Source organism: Montipora capricornis, chromosome 11, assembly GCF_036669925.1.
Source record: "Montipora capricornis isolate CH-2021 chromosome 11, ASM3666992v2, whole genome shotgun sequence".
NCBI classification, from domain to species: Eukaryota; Metazoa; Cnidaria; class Anthozoa; order Scleractinia; family Acroporidae; genus Montipora; species Montipora capricornis.
Window position 1 is genome coordinate 39668239 of NC_090893.1, and position 22170 is coordinate 39690408.

The following is a 22170-nucleotide window of genomic DNA, read 5'->3' on the forward strand; positions in this document are numbered from 1 at the left end:
GTTTCGGAACTAGCTGGACGCGACTAAATGCAAATTGTGGCTACTTGAAATAACCAAGCTTCAGTTGGGAAAAAAACACTGACATTATCATCACCAACTGTGCGCTTTCTTTTGTTTGCAATTAGGCAACGATTGAGAAGCCATTTCAAAAACTCATGCTTCGTGTTTTACCGGGGTTTCCAAACACTCGGAAACAAAAAAAGCCCTCAGCCTAACGGCCTCGGGCTTTCATCCGTTTTCTCGTGTTTGGAATCGAAGAGAACAGAACTGTTCATTCCATCACCAGCGGAGGTAAAGGCCAACACATGAAATCCATATTGTGTAAATTTAGCCAATCCGGTGACATTTTTGGTGTACATTGTGATGTTGGAAAAAGAAATTTTTTCTACTCTGTAAATATCGGAGCCTTCTTTTCCGAAGAATATGTTAAATCCTATAATGATTCCATGTCTGGAGTCAGGGGAAGGAAGCTGCCAGGACGCTATGATAGCCGTAAATGTGTTAGCAGTTACTGTAAAATTGCTAGGAGCTTTTGATGGGACTGAAAGATTTCAAATGCAGCAAAGACATCAGAATGAACTTTGCCCATGAAATGAAATAGAAGAAATGTGATTCAACCATTCTTAATTGAAAAGCAACTTTCTTCCTTTCTTTCCAATAAAGGAAATTAATTCGATGAAGGAAGTGACATTTTAAATGAACAAAGATGGCTTATCAGGAAGAAGAAAATACCTAAATGAATGAATAAATCAATCAATAAATAAAAACACCATTTCATTCTAAATTTGCAAATATCTCAATTTATTCCATCTTCTCCCACACCATGTGGAATAATTATTGTCTGTCTATGGGCATTGGAAATTGCGATTTCATTCAGCTGTAATTCACCACATTGCCCCCAATTGAATAGGCAGCATGATAAAAAGCTACAGTCCCTTACCATCTTCCAACGTCCTTGCAATCTTTGAGGAACTCTTTGGTCCACACTCCACAGAACTGAAGACACACACTTTAAATTCATATTCTGTGAATTTCTCAAGCCCTGTAACTTGCCCGAAGAAAACCAACGAACCATTGATAATTGAAACCCAAGCCACATCTTTGATAGTTTGTATTTCTGATACGTTAGAGTCTCGCTTTTGGTAAAGAAGTTTAAAGGTTATCAAGTTTCTTTCGTCGTAGTACCGTTTTGGAAGTTTCCAAGAGGCAGCGACACTAGTCGATGATTGTGCAGTCACATTGACAAGAACAGGAGCTTCAACAGGAACTGGTATGGAGAACAAGGAATTGCTGAATACAGAAGAATACCGCACAAGTCCAGAAACATCACTACTTATTAAATTTAAATGTGCTAGAAAATCGTTCTTTATACGTAACTTTTCAACCCATACTCTACTTCTGAAATGACGATTATCGGCAATTCCTAAGTTTCTCTAAATTGACTATTATCGTCAATTTAGGACGCTTAGCTCTTGCTAGGGATTATGGGAAATTAATATATTTTTTTTTGTCAGGAGAAGTGTTTGTCACATGGTCTCTATAGACCTCTTTCATAATGGCGGCCAAAAAAAATATTCTTTTGTTTTTATGCTAATAAGCCTAACTAGCCTCTCTACGACGAGCAAATTTCAAAAGAACATTTGTTTCAAAATGAGGGGAGTAGGTCTAATTAACATAAAGACAAAAGAATGGAAAAGTGGTCGCCATTTATGAAAGTGGTGTATTAGGAAGAGAGAGGACCCTGGGAATGAGTGTGTGTGGTGGCCATTATTCTTCTCGGCCGGTCGGCTGTTGCCATTTGGTGAATTTTTACTTGTTTTCTCCATTCAATTAAGTTACAAGGTAAGGCGAAGTCGTATAAACGAAGAAAAGTTGAGTTACTTGTAAACACTTTGAAATAAATTTGAGTCTTTGTTACTCTCACACAAAACGAGTTAAGATTGAAAATATGTTACTTTATAGTAAGTTTTACATGTACAACCCTTCAACTTAGCTTTCTTGTGAGCTTTCACAGAGCAAAACTGACAATTTATGTCTAGATATTGGCTAAATTGCAGAATACCCGGCCCACCAAATGTCCTACTTAAAAAAGCTGCCACCGCGGTCCCGCAGTCGTGTTTAACAATTGTGCTTCCGCGTCCACTAAATGTCTTACTTAAAAAACTGCCACCGCAGTCCCGCAGTCGTGTTTAACAATGCTGCTTGTCCGCAAGCAGCATTGGAGCTAAGGAGCGATTGAAAGCTAAGGAGCGATTGCAGAATACCCGGTTTAGGAACAGAATTATGAATATCATTTTCTGTCCCATGCCAATGGGATGTGTGAAGAAGAAAGAATTTGTTTACTGTTTGGGTCTAGCTTTTATTTTGTGGTTCGGTTAACTACACTTTTCATGAGATCGTGTGAAGAAGAAAGCGGTCGTTTACTGATTAAGCCTAAGCACGATCGTCTGAACAAGAAAGCAGTCGTTTACTGATTAAGCCTAAGCGCTCGCTTCAATGATTAGGCCTTAGCATTCTCGTAAAATTTTAGCTTTCATTTTCCGGTTCGGTTCACTACACTTTTCACGAGATCGTGTGAAGAAGAAAGCACTCGTTTATTGATTAAGCCTAAGCGCCCGTTTCAGTCATTAGGCCTAAGCACTATCGTAAAATTTTAGCTTTCACGTTGCGGTTCGGTTAAGGTTAGGGTTAGGGTTAGGGTTAGGTTAGGGTTACTCCTTGCCTTTTAAAATTTTGCATTCAACGACTACGGGACTGCGGACCGCGGTGGCAGTTCACTTTAACATTTTGCATTCAACGACTGCGGGACTGCGGACCGCGGTGGCAGTTCACTTTAACATTTTACATTCAACGAATGCGGGACTGCGGACCGCGGTGGTAGTTCACTTTAACATTTTGCATTCAACGGCTGTGGGACTGCGGACCGCGGTGGCAGTTCATTTCACTGCTTACCCTTTAACACTTTTCTTTTCATTCATCGACTTCGGGACTGTGGACCGCGTTGGCAGCTTTTTTAAGTAGGACATTTGGTGGGCCGGGTATTCTGCAATTGCTCCTAGATATTTCTTGATTTGTCATAGTTCTTAGTTTTGGAGATTCGGAGGGAGGAGATTAAGTTAAACCACGGACTGCAGGGTATTTACAATGTATTTTAGTGCGTGAAAAACTCCCTTTCTGTTTGCATATGCAAGAAATTCTTGGATGAATAAGGAACAATCGTACAAAATTCCACTAGGAAAATTGCATATTGAAAGTATGCGTGACGCAGTCTTCAACTGTCGGAAGAAATTTGTACTTGAATTATTTCATAAGAATAGGCTCTATTGTATTTAGTCTCGTTTTTCAAAAGATGCCGCATAGGGGAAACAATGGTGGTTAGCTGTGGCGGGGTATTCTGAAGTTGCTCCTTATCCTGTAGATTTACAATTAGCAATTTGAAGTAACCTCTCTTTTAGCTACGATTTGTTGACACGCTGTGTGATGGCGCCTGTGCCAATGCGTACTTGTGTCAAATAAACGTTGATGATTAGCATTACAGTAAATATTTCGTAATACATTAATGTCATCTTATACATGTTGTGGTAAATGTCCAGTAAAGATTCCGTAAAATCTCCAAGCTGCAGACGAGAAAATGGTTAGGGAAGAAACATGTTTGGACTTCTAGTTTCGAGGAGATTAGGGTTGCTTACCATTTGTCTGAATAAACCGGTTGGGACGACCGGTGAATAATGGTAACAGTTTTTCCTAACTCAGCAAATCAGCCCAACGAGATAGCGCTTAATACCATTTGCAATTGTTTTCGGCTGATGAGGGACTGGAAACTTGAAAACTTAGCAAATGGTAAGGACATTTCCACTGTTCCGTTTGATGGGAAATGTCATTTACTGTGGTTTGTGTATTTCCCAGTCAGCAGATAAAGCTGGACATGGCCCCAGGTTATCATGTGGGAAGGAGGGGGCGGTGATTGACTGAGTTAAGAGTCGCTGAAGTAAACATTTTGCAGGTTAGGGCTTCTAAAACATTACAATTGGGTGCATTTGAGCATATGAGTTTCTCAGCCACCAAATCTTTTGCAATTAACTGCCAAAATGTGTCAGTCTGTCAACACGCCTCAGGCATGAACACACTACTTCAGCAGAGGTAAATGCCGTCTACTTATTCATCAGCGGAAATATTGGAATCAGTCGCTAGTAGCAGAGGAGAATTTGTTTACGATAATTCCGGATAAATCAGCGGGCAAGTTCAATAATGATTGTGACATGTGACAAACACTTAGCTCTCGAAAACAAATAAAGCCAGGCATATCGCCGGTGCTGACAAAGTGTGGGGAAATCCCACACAAAAAACTAATGCCTTCAAACTGTCAAAAAATTTCACACTTACTGGTAATGGTAAAACAGAAAAGCTAATTTGTAAAAGTATAGTTTACGTACAGTGTTGTATTAAAGCTGGAAGCAAGAACTCTTAGCTGACAATTGCACTTGCCTGCTGATTTATCCAGCTTTAGTAAATTTTCAGCTCCGACTATTGCATTTCTAGCTTTTTGATTGGCTAAAAAACTCTGACTATGAGCCAATAGTCGACGTTTTACGTCATATGGAAAATAGTGCGCCAAGATGCTCTTTCCGGACCCTTTGTAAAATTGTGGAAATAAAAATCGGCGGCAAAGCCCGGTTTGAGAATTTACTAGAACAATTATTCCATTCGCCCTTGTTGGATATGAAGTGATTATAACCATCTCGCGCTAAGCGCTCGTTGGTTATTTTATCACTTCATATCCAACTCTGGCTCATGGAATAATTGTTATTTATCGTAAACAAATTCTCCTCTGCTACTAGCGACTGATTCCAATATTTCCATTTACAAATAAGAGTAGACAGCATTTACCTCTTTGTAGAACGCAAATATTTCATGACTCTTTGAAGTTGTGTGTTCATGCCTGAAGTGCGTTGACACATTTGCAAAAGATTTGGTGGCTGAGAAACTCACATGCTCAATTGCACCCAATTGTCATGCGTCACAAGCCTTAATCTGCAAAATATTTACTTTAGTGACTGTTAACACTGTCATTTACCGCCCCCTCCTTCCCCTATGATTACTTGGAGCCATGTCCAGCACAAACCACTGTGACAGTAAATGGCATTTACCATCATGATACATTATCCCAAACTCCATCACATTTAAGTTTTGGTATCCTGTGTCAACCAACGGCTACACTGGATTTTTGATTTTGCTAACGTTAAAAAAAAATATTATCACGAAGGAAAACCATTTCAATGGAGAACTGTGATTGGCTCTTAAACCTTGGACATCAAAACACCACATTTAATCTCATGGGTGCTTTGTGTGATCTTCTTGAATACTCCATAAATATTTACCAAGAGAAATTTACCTTGGGGAATTTGGTAATACTCACTAGAGGCAGTTTTCCATCGTAAAAGGGTCACAGTGCTTTTTAATACCATTTAGCAAAATAGCATTTAGCAAATAGAACAGTGAGGGTGCTTACCATGTGTCAGAATAAACCGGTTGGGATGACCGATGAAAGGGTTTTTCCAAAATCAGCAAACCAACCAAATGAGATGGTGCTTACCATTTGCAATTCGCTTTCCCGTTATTGTTGTCGGCTGATGAGAGACTGGAAACTGGAAAGTTTAGCAAATGGTAAGTCAATTTCCGCCGTTCTGTTCCAAACAGAAATAGAGGACTACGTCTAGAGGTAGTCCACAATTTCCGAATGGATTTTCTTCCTTTCCATTTCACTTTCAACTGAAATTTCCGGAATTTTTGGACAAATGGTAGGCACCCTACTTTTCCGGAAAACCCATTCAAAAATTGTAGACTACCTATACAGAGGTAGTCCTCTTTTTCCATTCCGAATGGAACAGAGGAAATTTCCTTTAATTAAATACCATTTGCTAAATTTTCCAGTTTCCAGTCTCTCATCAGCCGAAAACAATTGCAAATGGTAAGTGCCATCTCGTTGGGCTGGTTTGCTGATTTTGGAAAAACTGTTACCATTATTCACCGGTCATCCCAACAGGTTTATTCTGACAAATGGTGTGCAAACATGTTTGTGCAGTTTGGGATGCTATGGAATCTTTATTCACTATAACATGACAAAATGTGTTAACTTTACTGTAATGCTAATCATCAACGTCTATTTGACTGAAATCCCACACAAGTACGCATTGCAGACCTATTTTTCTTAACTCAGAACCCCAATGCCTAACCTCGCTGGAGTCAAAGCTGGGAATGTTCGATTAATAACCCTTTCACCCAACCACTAGACCACCGCAGCGCTATTGTTAGAACATTACTTTTTTAAAATGTCAATTTTTTTCTTCTGAATGTCGCTGTAAACATGTATTATCACTGGCTAAGAAACAAGTTTAAACAGGGGAAAATGTTCATTACCAAACCTCAAGAAAAAGCTCACCATTTTAAAATCAAGTACTAGTCTTAACCACTAGTCAGCAATGACTTTATATATACTACAAGTTTAATCTTGATAAATAATTGGTGTAATTGTGAGCCAGTTGATCTTCAGTTGTTAAGTGGGTAAAAACAGCTCCTTCGCAGTCGGTGCTCCAGGTTCACATCCCGTCCATGGATGCAACTTTTACTTTTTTTTTCTTTTCATCTGCTACCACAAGTCCTGGGACAGAGTAATCTAAATTGACGATTACAGTCATTCCAGAGAAAATTTGGAATCGTAGATAATCGTCATTTCAGAGTTAGAGGATATGTTGAACTTTTACAGTACTAACAGAAGGCTGTCAAATACTATTCCTGAACATATACGCATAAAGAGCAAGTTCAAAAATGGAGTTCATTTTTTCTTTTCTAATTTTGTCCTTTTAAATAATTACATGCAGATGGATCTGCAAAACTTATAGGAAATAAGTTCATGAGTTACCTAGAGATTTAAGTGCTCCATAGAGCTCAACTCTCAATGCCTTATGACCAAAAAAGTCAGTTGGCTGAAAGCGGACGAAGCTCGCTATGATAACCTCCTCAAGATTATGCTTGACAATGTCGTTTCGCCCAGTATTTCCATGAAAGACCTGCAAAAGAAATTAGAATTTATGCTGACAATTATGGACGGTGACAATGATACAGATGATAACAGTAGCCTGAATATAAGCTAAAGACAGACGGCTCTGTTTGGTAAGACAAATTCGCGGTGGTAATGTTTACTTTGAAAAGTCTAATGTCAACTGTCCCAGTATCAGAAACCGCGGCTTTTTTAAGGACGGTGCCCACTACCTTAAAATTACATGAAATTTTCGTGACAGTTTAATTCCGCGATTTTGAGGTTCGCATATTTCGCGACACCTTTCTTTCGCGAGTTTGCGAAATTTTGCATTTTGACTCCCTTTAATTTCGAGTTTTTGAGTGAGACACACTCAAGGAGCCAGTAAATGGACAGTTTGAGGATTGTACAAAAGAATTGCTACCTGGAGCAGGGACGGAAAGCAGTTAGTGATGAAGAGGACCAGAACATTACCACAGAATAGCTTAAAAATGATTGTTATGAACGTGTGTAATAAAGTCGCTGTTTCAGTTATTGATATAATGTGAGTCACTTAATTTTCGCGTCCTGTTATTTTCGCGAAATTTAATTTCCGCGTCACTTAAATTTCGCGATTTCTTTTTTAATCACGAAATTTCATGTAATGAGGTACTTCAAAGGTATTTTTTCCCGGTTTATGAATATGCGGGAATAGAAAATCTTTACAAGTTTTATTGAAATCCAAAAGAAAATTGGGAGTAGCCACGCATTTTGCAAAGTTAATTAATCAACAATATTTGCAAAAAGCTGTAAAATACAAAGCAATGTATATAGCGTTCTTTTCCAAATTGAGGCTCCGAACAATGGATGGTTATCCCCAATTTTCTTTTTGCATACCAAGAGCACTTGCTGAGTTCTGCTTTCTCCGCATAGTTTTAAACCGCGCAAAAATATCCCTCTATTGGGAAGCACCATCTACGGGAAACCCGAGTATTTCGAAATGTGCAAAACATATGGGTAATAACAATTGCAGGCACTATCCTTAAGTGGAATCTAAAATCATGCCATCCACATTTGTGGAAAAATAAAATAGGTAAAAGAAATAAGACCGATGCTGATTAAGTTCCACAGAAACCAACTTAAAGAGAATCCACTCAGCCACCAGCAGATCTTCCTCCAAGATCATCTCCAAACAGAAAGCTACACGTACCAGCTGATGAACAAAGCCGTGAAATAATGAACTTTGTAGTGTCAAAGCCAAACTAAATGAACTTACAACTCTCACGAATGTATTTTCAAAACGTCAAAATATAACGTACGATAGATGCATTGTATTGCGGTGTTCTTTTACTAACTCCAAATGAGCAGAAGCTCGCAGACTCACGCATTGCAATGGAGACTAAAATGGCAAAAGCCTTCAGAGTCATTTTTATGCTTCATGTTGAAAAACATCTGTTTGAAAGAACGCCCTCGCTAACCTGACCACTGGAAATGTTTCACTGACGACATGTTTTCGATGTAGACCACAAGGGAAAACGAAATCAACCATTTTGGTAAATTCAAGAACAATTTTCCTTCAACAATCAAATTTACTCGCGAATAAAGAACAACTAGCTACGTAGACTTGTCAAAACAAAATATGAGTAACTTAGACTGACTAAATTATACTGAGAAATACCAGAAACCAGTTTAATATCATAATAATAAGAAACATTTCAACTACGACATCCAAGAATATAGCGACAACGTAAGAGAAACTCGAAAACTAATAAACAGTACGTTAGGTCGTAATTCTAAAACGACAATCATTAACGAGATTTCCAGTGGGGGTCGATCATATACTGACAAAAAAGAGATAGGGGATAAATTATGAATCTACATTTCGGCATGCTCTGGAAGAAATTGGACAAGAACATTCCATATACAGGTGCCCCATAAGAAAAAATCATAAGTAAGAGGGCATCTACAGGCCTCGACAACGAGTTATATGACAGTTGGTTCCAGACAAAACATTTCTGGCGTTTTGACGCAACAAAAATGATAAAGATATGTTTAAAATAGCATTTCAGCACTTGTTTGACAATTTTGATGTGAATCTCCGTAAAAACAAAGGCTTTCTTACTTAATTCTATTCCATGTATTCTTATTCCAGAATACAGTCAATCGAACGCACCTTAACATATACGATAAACCTATAGAAAGGAAAGCTACCATAAAGTTGCTCAGCGTACACACTGATGAATTTAGACTGTCATAGGATAATCATATATCGCACATCGTACGGACCTAAAGGCCAAAATGGCTTGTGTATGCTTTAAAAATACTCATCCATATTCAATTATTATAGTCGTTTTCACCAATCGGATGAATTTCTCTAGACACGTGAGTAAGTTGTTATACCTACTAATTCACCCAACAAACCTGAAAGCCTGGGGAGGGATTTCAACGTGGCTGCGAAGTAAAGAGATGAACAATGGAATGCAAAATGAGGCATTATATAATGTCACTAGAGGTATTATGTAATGCCTCATGTTCATTTGTATTTCATGACTCCTTTCCTTGTTGCTCCTTGATATCTGCCACTGGGAGAACACCTTAAACACCCACTTGGTTGCGTTCCTGGTAGCCTTGGGATGCAGTCGTCCAAGTCTTTTTTCTCTTGCTCTTCCGCAGTGTTTGGCTGCCTAAATTAACTGTTGTTTTGGAGCCACGTTGTCCTCGGTTCAAGAGCCCTCAAAACACTAAACCGGAGCATTTTACGCTTACTGGCCAACGTGAATAACATTTTTATACATCGCTCAAATACATTTCTTCGATTTCCAGGTGATCCAGACTGGCGTGTCTTCTTATGTAACGTCTTTTTTGTTCAGGGTGTTTTTCGATTCCCAGGCGAACTGGGCTAGACCGCCGTTCACGAAGGAATAGTATTTTTCCCATCACGATTGGTCAAAACAGCTATTGAATATGGAGGAGTATTTTAAGCCACTTAAAACATGCGCAGCACGTGTTTTATCAGATATAAAAAATCTCTCGGGCTTCGCCCTCACGACTTTTTATATCTGATAAAACACTCCTGCTTGTGTATATATTAAATAGTAAGTGTAAAATTAGACCTCTAACGAAAGACTTAAGAACATTGAATTCTATTTATCGATCAGTACAGCCGTACTTCGACTGTTGCAGCCTTGTGTGGGGTAACTGCTCAAAAAAGTGTGTTTTTTTTGTCGAACTCCGAGATGTATAACTACAACATCCGAAGAAGCAAGTTTGACATGCACTTGTCCAAACCTAAAGGCCGGGACACACTAGGCGATAAGTCGTTGCGACACGTCGCGGGAACAAGTCGCCGCAACAATTCGCCTTGTGTGACACGGTTAATTTCATGATAATCATTGTCGCTGAGGCAGAATTTTGTCGCCACGATCATAGTTAGTAGAGGGGAATGGTTATGAAACCCGGCAAACTTCAAAAGGCCGGCCTATTGTTTCGTTTTTGAGGTTGAATGGGTCCGTCACGTGATCCTGACCCTGCACATTGTAAAGCAATATGGCGGACGAGGTAGGCGCACTGTTCATGTTTGGTGATGATTTAGAAGCTATTTTGGATGTTTTAGAATATGATGAGAGAATACAAAATGACTTCACGGCAGCAGTGAGTCTGGTAAGTGTTGAAGATTGTATTTTTGACTCGAATTCTCCACAAATACACTCGAGAATGTGCAAAATGTTCCTGTAAACAGTCACGACTTTCTTGTGTTTTGCATCTATAGAGCCAGTAAAAATAGCATAAAATGTGTAGATCTTTTGCAATATTTTAATCTCAGTACAATTATCAATTATTTAAAAAGTACTTGAAGCCAAAAACAAAGAAAAATGACCATAAAGATATCAAAATCACGAACGATGTTTGCCTATAATCGATCCTTTGCAAACTCTGAATATCCCATATTACTGTATAATATGTATTCATTATATTCATTGTTATCCTATCATTTGTGAATGTGGAAAAAGAAAGGAGATGCTGAAAAGTTTTATTCTAATTTTTATTGAACTGTTGCATTGAATGCCACCAAATACTTCAAAGGACTCACACGGAATGCAACAACATTATAGGCAACCAATGCAAGGTGGCAGACACATGACTCTTTTTGGGCATATTCAATGTCGGTAATGCACCAAATCGCGGCTTTTTCTTGGTCATTTTCGCAGAGGTAACTATAAGTAGAAAAATAAGGCCATATCAGGATAGGGACTCCTTCTAATTTTAAGTTCAAGCAAACCGAAGTCAAAGAATAATATGCAGTGTATAACCGAAAATCGAACGAATTATACGTATCATACTTACATATTTCAATATCTTCAGGAGCAAAATGCTTCTCACATGTGTAGACTCGGTCATGCTTTATTAATTCTCTGAAATTCTGATCAATTTCCCTTGTCTTCTTGATCTCGCTGAGCCACTCTTCCCTCCATTTTGCATGCGCTTCGTCCTTCGCCAATGGCAACTTCCAAATGCCAATTCCTTTTGTCCTTCGACAAGATCCACAGCCAAATACTGCACAATTCTCTCCAGGCATAACTGTTCTTTACATTTGTTATCGTTAAATTTTAAAAAGAGTGGCCTAAGTAGCAGAAAACCAGTAAATAGAGCACAACTCGCGGGTAGATTACAATGGCGATGCCGTTTTGTTTATCTGTGTGTGCAGGGTCGTGATCACGTGACGACGCAAAAACCATAACAAAGAGTTGGCCGGGTTTCAAAACCAGTTGCCCCTACTAACTATGCCACGATCAGTCGCACGAATTCAAACCAGTTTGAATTCGCAGTGACAAAATTAGCGAAAGCAGCGTTTTCGCATCGTGTGTACACTTCAGGCAACAAGTTGGGACAAAATATAAATGAACCAACATATGGTCAGCCATATGCCAACATATGGTCAGCCATATTGAATTAGAAATTAAACTAGTTCACATGCCCCTTCATACGAGATCAATGCGTGTGCACCGAACAGGCGTCGTATCGGAGCGACTTGTTTTGCGAGTAGTACACACATAGCAACTTGTCGCCTAGTCACTTATGTCCAGGTTTGCACGCAAATGCGAAAATTGCGAATTTTCCGATTTTTGCGAAAATTGCGACTCTTGTCGGGGACTTGTGTTCTCTAGCTTTTCAGTGTTCTGCGATTTTTGCGATTTTAACGGTTTTTGCGAATTTTGCGAAAAATCGCAAAAATCGCAGGACACTGAAAAGCTTGGAACACTAGTCCCGACAAGAGATGCGATTTTAACTATTTTTGCGAAAATTGCGAATTTTGTGAAGAATCGTTAAAATCGCAAAACATCGCTACTCTTGTCGGGGACTTGTGTTCTCCAGCCTTCAGCGTTGTGCGATTAGGACACTGAAAAGCTACAGAACACTAGTCCCTGACAAGAGTCGCGATTTTTGCGAATTTACCGATTTTTGCGAAAAGTGCGAATTTTCAAACCTGGACATATCTCTGCCTAGTGTGTCAGCGTGTCCCGGCCTTAAGCAAAACTGGTTATAAGGATCTTTTGCTTGTCGAGGGGCAACAGCATGGGATGCACTTCCAAGTGACATTTGAGATTAGTTTCAAAGTGGTTTTGAGGAAGGACCAACCCGATAGTTATAGATTAGGTTTTTTTTATAATTATGTTTATTGTTATCAACAATAATTACTTTCTATAATAAAGTACTCAAATTTTGGTTTTAGCAATTTAGTCTCTGTAACATACATGTAGGTAACAATAGTATTGTTTGAAAGAATTTTAGCATTTTTTATAACTAGTTATACATATATGTAAGATTAGATAGGTATACACGGCTCATCTAGAAACCAATATTGTATGTTGAAATTACTATCCTGTAGGGGTAAAGTCAATGTATGCGTGCGTTTTCTCCTTCAATGTTGTCTGAACGCATTGTTTTTCTCGACGATGAAGTTTCCAAGGGTCCACTTTCGCCAGCAGCATTACTTACCTGATGTCCAAACACATTTTAAGCCTACAAAAACTTTCCAATTCACGCATTCCTCTAGGCCTAGCTACAAATATCTCGTAAAATCGTCTAAATATGTTTCCGGAAATTCCTGATATTTTTCCGAAATATCTCGCTCTTTCCCCCTAAATATAATTGTGAAAAAATTCTAAATATCCTAAACATTTTCTTAACAGTTTTCTATAAATATTATAAACTGATCAAAAACTTAATTTATTGGCAAGACCGCAATGCGTCAGTCTCTACAAAGTGACTAAAACAAGTACAAGTAAAGGACAGCAGTAAAAGCAGGAATCCGGAATCTGGAATCCAAAATCCGGAAACCAGAAACCAGAGACAATTCGCGAGAACTTCTCACTCCTTGTACGCTCTGCTGTAACCTGCACACTCAAGTATTTCACTCTGAGAAAATGTATACTGTAAAATGGATCTGAGCTTGCTATTCTCAGTAGATATACAGATTTGAGAATGGTGATGGCATCATCAAACTATGCAGTCCAAATTACAATAAAGGAAACTTAAAGCTTGTTTAATTTGTTTTCGGTGTTTTTCACCTGACTTTTTGGGTACAAAAATGCTATTTTTAAGGAACAAGGCGCCTGGAAAATAGGGAGTTTAAGCAGGTGCGTTTTTGAGACACGGACGGCAAACAGAAGAGAACATTTCGCTTGCCAGGACAGTGGTGTCTCCCAGATTTTTGTACCAATCATCTCTGATGGAGAAAAGATACTTTGTGGTCGTGTAAAGACAAGTTAAAAGGGAAAACAGCTCACTTCCGGTTACCGTCCGTGTCTCAAAAACGCGCGTGCTTAAGCTTCCTAATGTCTTGCGTGAGTGAGGGAGCGCGACTGAAGTTGCTGATTCAGGAAGAACATACAGTAATACCGTAAAGTTCCGATAGTAACGACCCCCCGAAATTAACGTCAATTTTTTGTGGCCGCTAGTAAGTCCCGAAAGTAGAGACTTCCCCACCCCCTGAAAGTAGCGAGACCAAGTTTTTTAATTGTATACCGTATACCATTAATATGTCAATCAATAGTCAAAATTTTAATGTACAATAACATGTTCGTGCAGTGTCACAAATTGATCAAATATGTTGTCTCCTACATATGACGCTCTAATGCTACGGCAATTGAGACTAGAGACCAAATCTTTCATGAGCGAAATAGGTGGAACAATTACAAACACGATAGCATTGCAATCCTCTTAAAGTAAACGATCAAAAGCGTAGGGGGCTAGTTCAAAGGCCAGACTTTTTCCAGCTCCCGTTGGAGCAGACACAAACATATCTCTGCAAGACAGATATTCTTGAATTTTTTTTCCCTGATAGTAGCACAATTCGGAATATCCGGTGGCCTTAGTAGCTATGTTGAAAGTCACGCTTCACTGCGTATGACAAATTTTGATTGACAATTCTATCCCCAGAGCTTATCCCCTGGGGTCCACGAGGACTACTCTGATGTTTGGGTCGCTAAAATTGGCGCCAATCAAGTATGAAAAGTCCTTCGTTCTGCGCGTCATCTACATGAGACGAAGGACTTTTCGAAAGTCTAGGCAAAGCGACGCAACTTCATCATAAAAATGTCGTCGAAGACTATTTTAATAGGTCTTAGTATTTTTCGGTGCGGTAGTGAAAGGTCGGAGTCCGTGCATGGAACAGTCCTTCTTGGGAGCTTGCTCCTTATAAACGGAATGCATAAATGGCGGCCAAAAATGTATTCTTTTGTTTCTGTGCTAATTAGACTCACTAGCCTCACTCTCAAGAAACATTTATTTTGTATTTTGTCCATGCAAACGAGGCTTAAAAAAGTGAGGCCCCCATTTATGCATTCTGTCAATGACCGTGAATCAGAACGGACTAAGATTTCACTACGTGGTGACATTTCGCTGCAAGTTCGTCATATCCCACTTCCACTTTTTAATGACTTTATGATCCCAACAAACTCCGGACAGATTGTTGAAAATCTGGAGCGGACCTGGGGGGGAGGGAGAGGGGGTGTTCAGGGGTTTGATCGAGCCCCCTAAATTGAAACACCTAGCCTAGTGACATAAACTTGTAAAAATATAAAATAAATACAAGTACATCTTAAATAAGAAGGATAATTCACTGCTGTTCGATGTAGCTAAAACGTTTTCTGATAAGAAACAAATGAGTACCGGTATTTGAATATTTTGGTTCGCTGCGAATGTGTTTCTTTTTTCACCAGGCCTGTGATCCAGACAATTTCCCTAACATTAACTGTTTGCTGCGATTTGTTTGCACTACGCCAGTCACAACGAAAAACCTGTCACCTACGATGCTGTAGTTCAGCGTTTTGTGGAAAGATATATACCCCGAAGAATGCTTGTTATGGATCCTGTCTTTGGTGAAACACAAAGTTTCAAAAAGGTTTAACTACAGCATACCTTTCTCATAGTTTTATAAAGGAAAATTTGATCCGAAGTACATCACGTTTCATATTTTTTCTCAATGCGCAAGCGGGCGGTATTCTGCGAATCCTACAATCTGATTGGCCCTAGGAGCAGGCCGAATTTTTCTATCTTGCCCGCCACCCGGGCAGAATCCTAGCCCTAGTTGAGTGAGCTTATGCAATGACCTTAAATTTCCATTTTTTTGACACCGATCCGTTTACATCCAAAAGTAAGTGTTTCAAAATTAAACAGATTTTTAGAAGACAGGAGGCCTGAAAATATAATGGCGTGAATTCAAATAAAAATGTTTCTCTTTGAAACGTTCAGTTTGTAAGTCGCGTACTGCATTCGCTATCAAACGCGGTGCGAGTCAAGACTAAAAAAGAGTGACTTCACAAAGGAAAAGAGAGAGAAAAGTAAAAAAAGTTATTTACCAGCTAAGGACGGTCCGTAGAGCGAAAAACTGTGATCTCGGCCTTGGAAAAGCTCCCCTCGGCCTGCGGCCTCAGGCAGCATTTTTAAGACCTCAGTCACAGTTTTTCGCTACACGGACCTCCCAGCTGGCAAATAACATATATCATTTTGCGCAGCTCTGTTATATTTTAATGCAAAAATATGGAATTTTAACTTTAACAAACGAGAAATTAAAACACGCTGACTTTGCCTCAGAATGCCGGAAATCGCGTTTCCGAGGATTAAAAATTCCAAAGTTTCCCCAGGGGTCCCCAACAGGCGCGCTGCCTTCGGCGGCACCTTTAATCAGGCCCCATTTGGTGAAAATCTGGATCCGCCTCCAGAAACGTGTATTTATCAGAACACGAGACAACAGACCATATTACAGTTGTGTGCTTAGTTACCTGGCCTATGAATGAAAATGAGGCTGGAGTTGACCTTGTTTTGAGAGAAACATCACTGTTTTTCTTATGTAAATTCTTAATAATTAGCATGACAAAAACATCATTACCATGAGAAAAGGAGGGAGGTCTGTATCATAACAAGGTCAACACTGTACTAGCTTCACTTTCACTTAAAGGTCTGGGCCCGGTTGTTCAAAAGCCGATTAACACTAATACCCAAATTTAAAAATTAACCAAGGAGTTTATTTCTCTACTCCCAAATGCTGTTTAACGCTGATATTCGGCAAAACTTTACATTAGAGGGAGTCAAACTTGAAAAACAAAAATAAGCAAAACAACTTTCATCAAAAAGTTGAAAACATGAAACAAAAGTTTACGCTAATGATGGATTAAGTTAATCGGCTTTCGAACAACCATGCGCAGGTAACTAAGCACAAAACTCAATCTCGACTCCAGAGCTCTTCTCCTGACTGATGGAGAGAAGATCTTTGGGAAACCCTGAAACAAAGTGTCTTCTCATTGGTTTTCGTGAAGAACAATCAAAAGCGTCTCTAATTGGTGCATTCATGTTAGCAGAAGGAGTGAGCAGTCGCCGTAAGGTTTAAATAGCCAATTCTTGGCTATAAGAACCCTACGGCGCATGGTCTCCTACATAGAGTTTCCCAGAACCTTGGGTCGAACCGAGACTCTGGTGACGAGAATGGTACACCTGTACATGTAAAGAGGTCTATTCACAACTGCAAGTTGGAACAATTGAGACCGTCATCACTTAAGAATTACGTAGCTAAATGACCAAGATGTGTTTTGCGTCTTCTAATTTATAGGGGACGGGAGCAGGACTAATAAGGGTGGGAGCCGGGAGATAAAGGTACGGGAAGCAGGAGGTTTTGAACCCCCCTCATTGAATACTGCAGCATTCTCCAAAAGGTAAACTAAATGCCTGGCTTCATCTTTGAACACGCTGTGCAATTCAAAGACACTTTTACTTTCTCACCCCAAGCTCACGGAGAATCGTTGTTGCGTTACATAAATTTTATATGCTTTTTTGTGGCGAATTTAGGCCCGTTTGAAACGCCGCATTTTACATGTGCTGAATCAAATGCAAATGAGCGAAAACAATAGATTTTTCTCATTTGCATTAGATTCGCCACATGTAAAATGCGACGTTTAAAACGGGCCTTAGCGATCGTTATTTAGGGCATTAAAATAAAAATACACCAGAATTTCTTATCTTGCCTCCTTGTCTTATTTACGGTATGTTCTTAGCATTTCTGGCCGTTTCAGCGTGATTCTAGGGAGTGTTAGTTCTACCGTTGCTCTCTCATAATTATATATGATTCCTCAAGGTTGGTTACTTGCTGGCGGCGGTCTCGCATATCCGCCGAAGTAAATCAGCCGTAAATTCTCTCCGAACGCTCAGGTCGCCTCCAGACTTAGCCCAATGCACGTTAAAACCCTCCTCTAACTAATACCTTCTCTATCGGACAAAACAGCTGCGGTGCGGGAATTTCGGCTTGCTAATCTAACGACTCTCTTCCATCGAGGACCGTCGACAAAGCTCTGCCACAAAGTTTCGTGCACGGCCGTTGGAAAACACCTTACCCACCAAGCCCAAGTTCAAATTTGTTACACACCAAGGTGGGCGACGATGTCAGTGACAGATACACTGTAAGCAAACTGAATGTTTGTGTTTTGTTTGCGAAACATCTTTCATGCGTCAGCATTTCCCTGAGCTTTGTCCGTTTGTGCATGACAGCTGAGTACTTTTCCAGAGAAGAGTCTCACGTTGTACCTGTCACTGAGACTAAAGGTGATGTTACACGAGCCGATTTTTAACGCCGATTTTTAACGCAACATTGTTGCGTTAAAAGTTGCCTCGTGTAACAGGGTGCAAAGGGCGATTTTTAATGCAACATTTTGTTGCAGCAACATGTTGCAGGGTTTTGAAAGCGATTCAAAAACCTGCAACATTGTTGCCCGAATTTTGTTGGTGTTGGTGCGTGTAACACCCTTGCCGCTGACTTTTAATGCAACATCGTCAAGAGCTAACTCTCTTATTAACTGATGATATACCCCTCTTTCCTCCCTCCGTCTAATCCAAATTCTCGTCGAAATAATTCGTTCCCGATTTCTTCCTTTCCCTTCTTCCAATTCGTCCACTAAAAACAGAACCTGAATGATTTTCAGCCGCCGTCTTCTTAACTCATTGTCCGCCATATTTGTCGAGCAGGAGCCTGGGTTCAAGTGTTGCGAGCAATGTTGCGTTAAAATCGTCTCGTGTAACATACCGTTGCTGCAACAAAGTTGCGGTAAAAGCTGTCTCGTGTAACATGGATTAAAAATCGGCGTTAAAAATCGGCTCGTGTAACATCAGCTTAAAGCCTCGTCGCCCATCCTGTGTGTAACAAATATGAACCTTGGGCGCGGTCGGTAAGGTGTTTTGCAACGGTTTCGTGCACGGTACATCCGAATTAAGCACGTTGATAAGGGAAAAATTAGCCCATGTCGGCGATTTTTAATTCCTTTCCATGAACGTTTGTCTGATATGACTATTGAAATATGTAGCAGCACTATTATCCTTGGTCTCGGTGGAATTTGGAAGAATTTATAGCAGCTTGTGTTTTTGACTGCTTCATCGGAGTTTCCAACTTTGAAGATAAATATAGCGAGAGAAAACAGAGAACCTAGAACTCACTGGAATAGGGCTGAAATGGCCAAAGTAAGCCACAAAAACATTGATAAGGTATCGGAAAGACAAGGTAAGTCATCTTTGTTGGATTCATGTTCTTTATTTTCGACTCCTAAACACGTTTTCAAATTCCCATACAAGCGCTTATAATTTTAACTGATCGTGATGATCAAATTACGGCAGCACTAAAAGCCGGAATCCAGAATCCAGAATCCGGATTTCGGAATCTCAAATCCAGAATCCAAAATCCGGTTTTCTGGTTTTCCGTTTCCTGTTTTCAGATTCCCGATTCTGGATTCCGGCTTTTAGTGCTGCCCCTCAAATTACATCGTCGGCTTGGCGTACCTGTGGTTTTTCGCGTCAAATCTGACATGGAATTTCCTCATCAGGTGGTGCCTGAATTTTCCCATGGAATGTGTTTAAAGAAGTCTGGCAAATCTTCCCTAAAACGTTAATTACAAACCTTTTCTATCCCATTCTCTTTGTAGGTCGTCCAGTTCATGTTGTCCAACGATGTATATATCTTGTATTTTGTTGTCCATTGATCAGCAGTTGGGTTTCCTTGAGTTGCTGTGGCGCAAATGTAGAACTCATAACCTAGGTTGATTTGTAAGAAGTCGCTAACATTTCTTTGGGTGCTTGGTAACCACGCACCATGTCCGTACAGTCGATACTTTTCAGGTCCATAACCAAATCTGGATGAGGAAGCTGAGGCGATGTCATCTGGAAAACTGCCAATGATGAACCAGTTAATTGCTTGAATCTGACAGCCTAAACAAAAAATAAGGGATTATATTAGCAGGACGAGTGGATTTGACAGCTGTGTGGTTTATGACATCAAAAGTTCAATAACTAATGTGGTTACTTCCAGATAAAAGTTCTTGGCCGCGTTGTTCAGTCGCAGTGCCATTACTCCATCTGACTATACATGGGCAAAAACTTAGAGCCAAGTACCAACTAAATTATTTATCCAGAATTAGCATAATTGTCGTCTTGGTTATAATGAACCGGAAGACCTGCAGTGGAAAAGGTTGGCTTTTCATTCGGTGACAACAGACTTGAAATGTAGAGGCCTTATTAGGGGTTTTAGGAGTAAGGGATAACTGACAAGGCAATTGTAGGGATAAGGGGTAACCAAGATAGTTTTGATAAGTAATTTTAGGGATAACAGCCTCAGTAATTTTAGAGATAAGGGACGACTAAAACTCCCCTAACAAGGCCTCAATGTAAGCAAATCCAGTAGAAATAATAAAAAGAAAATTGTCCGACTCTAAATGTTGAAGATACTCACTAGCACAACTTTGAAATTTATAGACACCTGATATTTAACAATTAGTCACCGAAGAAAAGGTGAATAATCGTTTTAGTATACACCACACAAGCTGAAAAAAAGGCGGACCAAAAAACTACTTTATTTTTGTAAAATGTGGTCGGAAATTTCAGATCTCGGACGCCGGCTACTAGGAGAGGAATAGTAATTGGATAATTAACTCTGAGTTAGCCAATCAGCGCACGCGGAGAGAACTATTCACTTGCATGTGGTAATGATTACGAAAGCCGATAAGGGACAACCGCAAAATATTTGTCAAATCCAAAGAAAAATTGGAAATAAGAATTGTTTTGGCAAATCAGTGTTGAAGAGTTTTTCACATCTGAAATACTTTTACAAATCCTATTAAAGTTATTGGATCCACAAATAACTTTTCTAAAAATTCGAAAACAGTTTTCAATCCACGAATCGCTGTGAAATACACAAAAATATTTTGAAGCTGCAAATAATTTTTGTCACGTAATAACTGGGCCAGCAGTCAGCCAGCGTCACACGCCTCTCCTCCCTCATGGTGGAGTTTTGCCTGAAAGGAGTTTACAGTAGAAAGCACGATGGTTCCGTCTGCCATAAATGTGGAATTTAGAGAATTTGGGAACAACGAGGTATTCTGCCGAGGGTGTGGAACACTAAAGAGACGTGAGTAGGAAAGTGTGTTGTGCGATTCGACCACTGATGTCCTTGCTTGACGTCCCAAATTAGATTCACGCCTAATCTTGACATCCATGATTCGACAGATGAGAGATCCAATTAATATTATTAAAATTAAAATTACTTTGAAAGAGATTTCGTTATGAGAACATTTCTCACTTCTGCTAGAAGACCATGGGATTTCTATGAACGTGAGCACTTTGAAGAGAAGTCTACGTTAGTATATATATACATTTGCCGTGAAATTGACATCTTAAAGGGGCTAGGTCACGCAATTTTAGGCAATTTCAGCACTGATCGAATGGTCATAGAATTGACTAAAATATCAAAATAACTGTTCAAAACTGTAGGAGAACTCTAACAAAACACAGGGAAGCCAAGAAGGGACATGGATGGACAAAACTAGAGAGGATTGAAATGGATTGAATTTGGGTAAATTTGAAAAACGTCGGCCCACCTTTTTTCAAATTTATATCAGTCTATATCAAAATGTCATTTACAAAGCTGGAAAATCATTCTCAGTTGTTATGTGGCCGTGATTTTGCAAATGAAAGAATCTTGCTCTGCCAATTTGACGTTTAGAGCTCATAATTAACAAAATTAAACAAAATGACGTAAAATAGCGTGACCTAGCCCCTTTAAATTCCCACAACTTGCTCCCGCCTGAGCTTGTAGCTCAGTCGGTAGAGCAGCGGTGATGTAACCGGAAGGTGGTGGGTTCAATTCCCACCCTGGTCAGAGTTTTTCTCTGTCCTTCTGTGGGCTTAATTCCGTTACTAGGGCCAACGTTCACATAGCTAACATGGGTAGAAAACTAGCACTTCACATTACCCTCCAATGGTTAATTCTGTTAGTATATATGGGTTGCGAAGAAGAAACCCCCTAGTTAATTCGGATGACTCTATTCGGGAAATAATCAAACGTCAAATTGAGGTCCCTTCATCACTTCTTGGATATCATGAGTAAGTTAGGAACAAGCTTTACTGTTCCTCGAGACATGGTCATGCAAATTCTACGAAAGTTGGACTGAGTTACGGCTTCCGTAAATAATAATTTCGGTTTTTGAAGGCGTTAGGTTAAACATACATGTCTGTTTCTTCAATATAAAAACATGATCTTCTTTCTTAAGAAAACGACTTTACACTCTTACGCTAGAGGACTCCTCTCAACAGCAGACTAATTAATCCGTTTTCAAGTTCACATA

At 39.6% G+C, this 22170-nt stretch overlaps 1 protein-coding gene across 1 annotated transcript; it reads right to left on the reverse strand.

Annotated features, from left to right (window-relative positions):
• Positions 1-206: 206 nt before the first annotated feature.
• Positions 207-20963, reverse strand: LOC138024745 (cell adhesion molecule DSCAML1-like). The gene is made up of 4 exons (XM_068871945.1): positions 19452-20963; positions 6920-7067; positions 941-1267; positions 207-541 (listed from the first exon to the last, which is right to left on the reverse strand). Exons 1-4 carry the CDS (start codon positions 19488-19490, stop codon positions 207-209), a joined length of 849 nt encoding a protein of 282 aa, XP_068728046.1. The 5' UTR covers positions 19491-20963.
• Positions 20964-22170: the final 1207 nt, after the last annotated feature.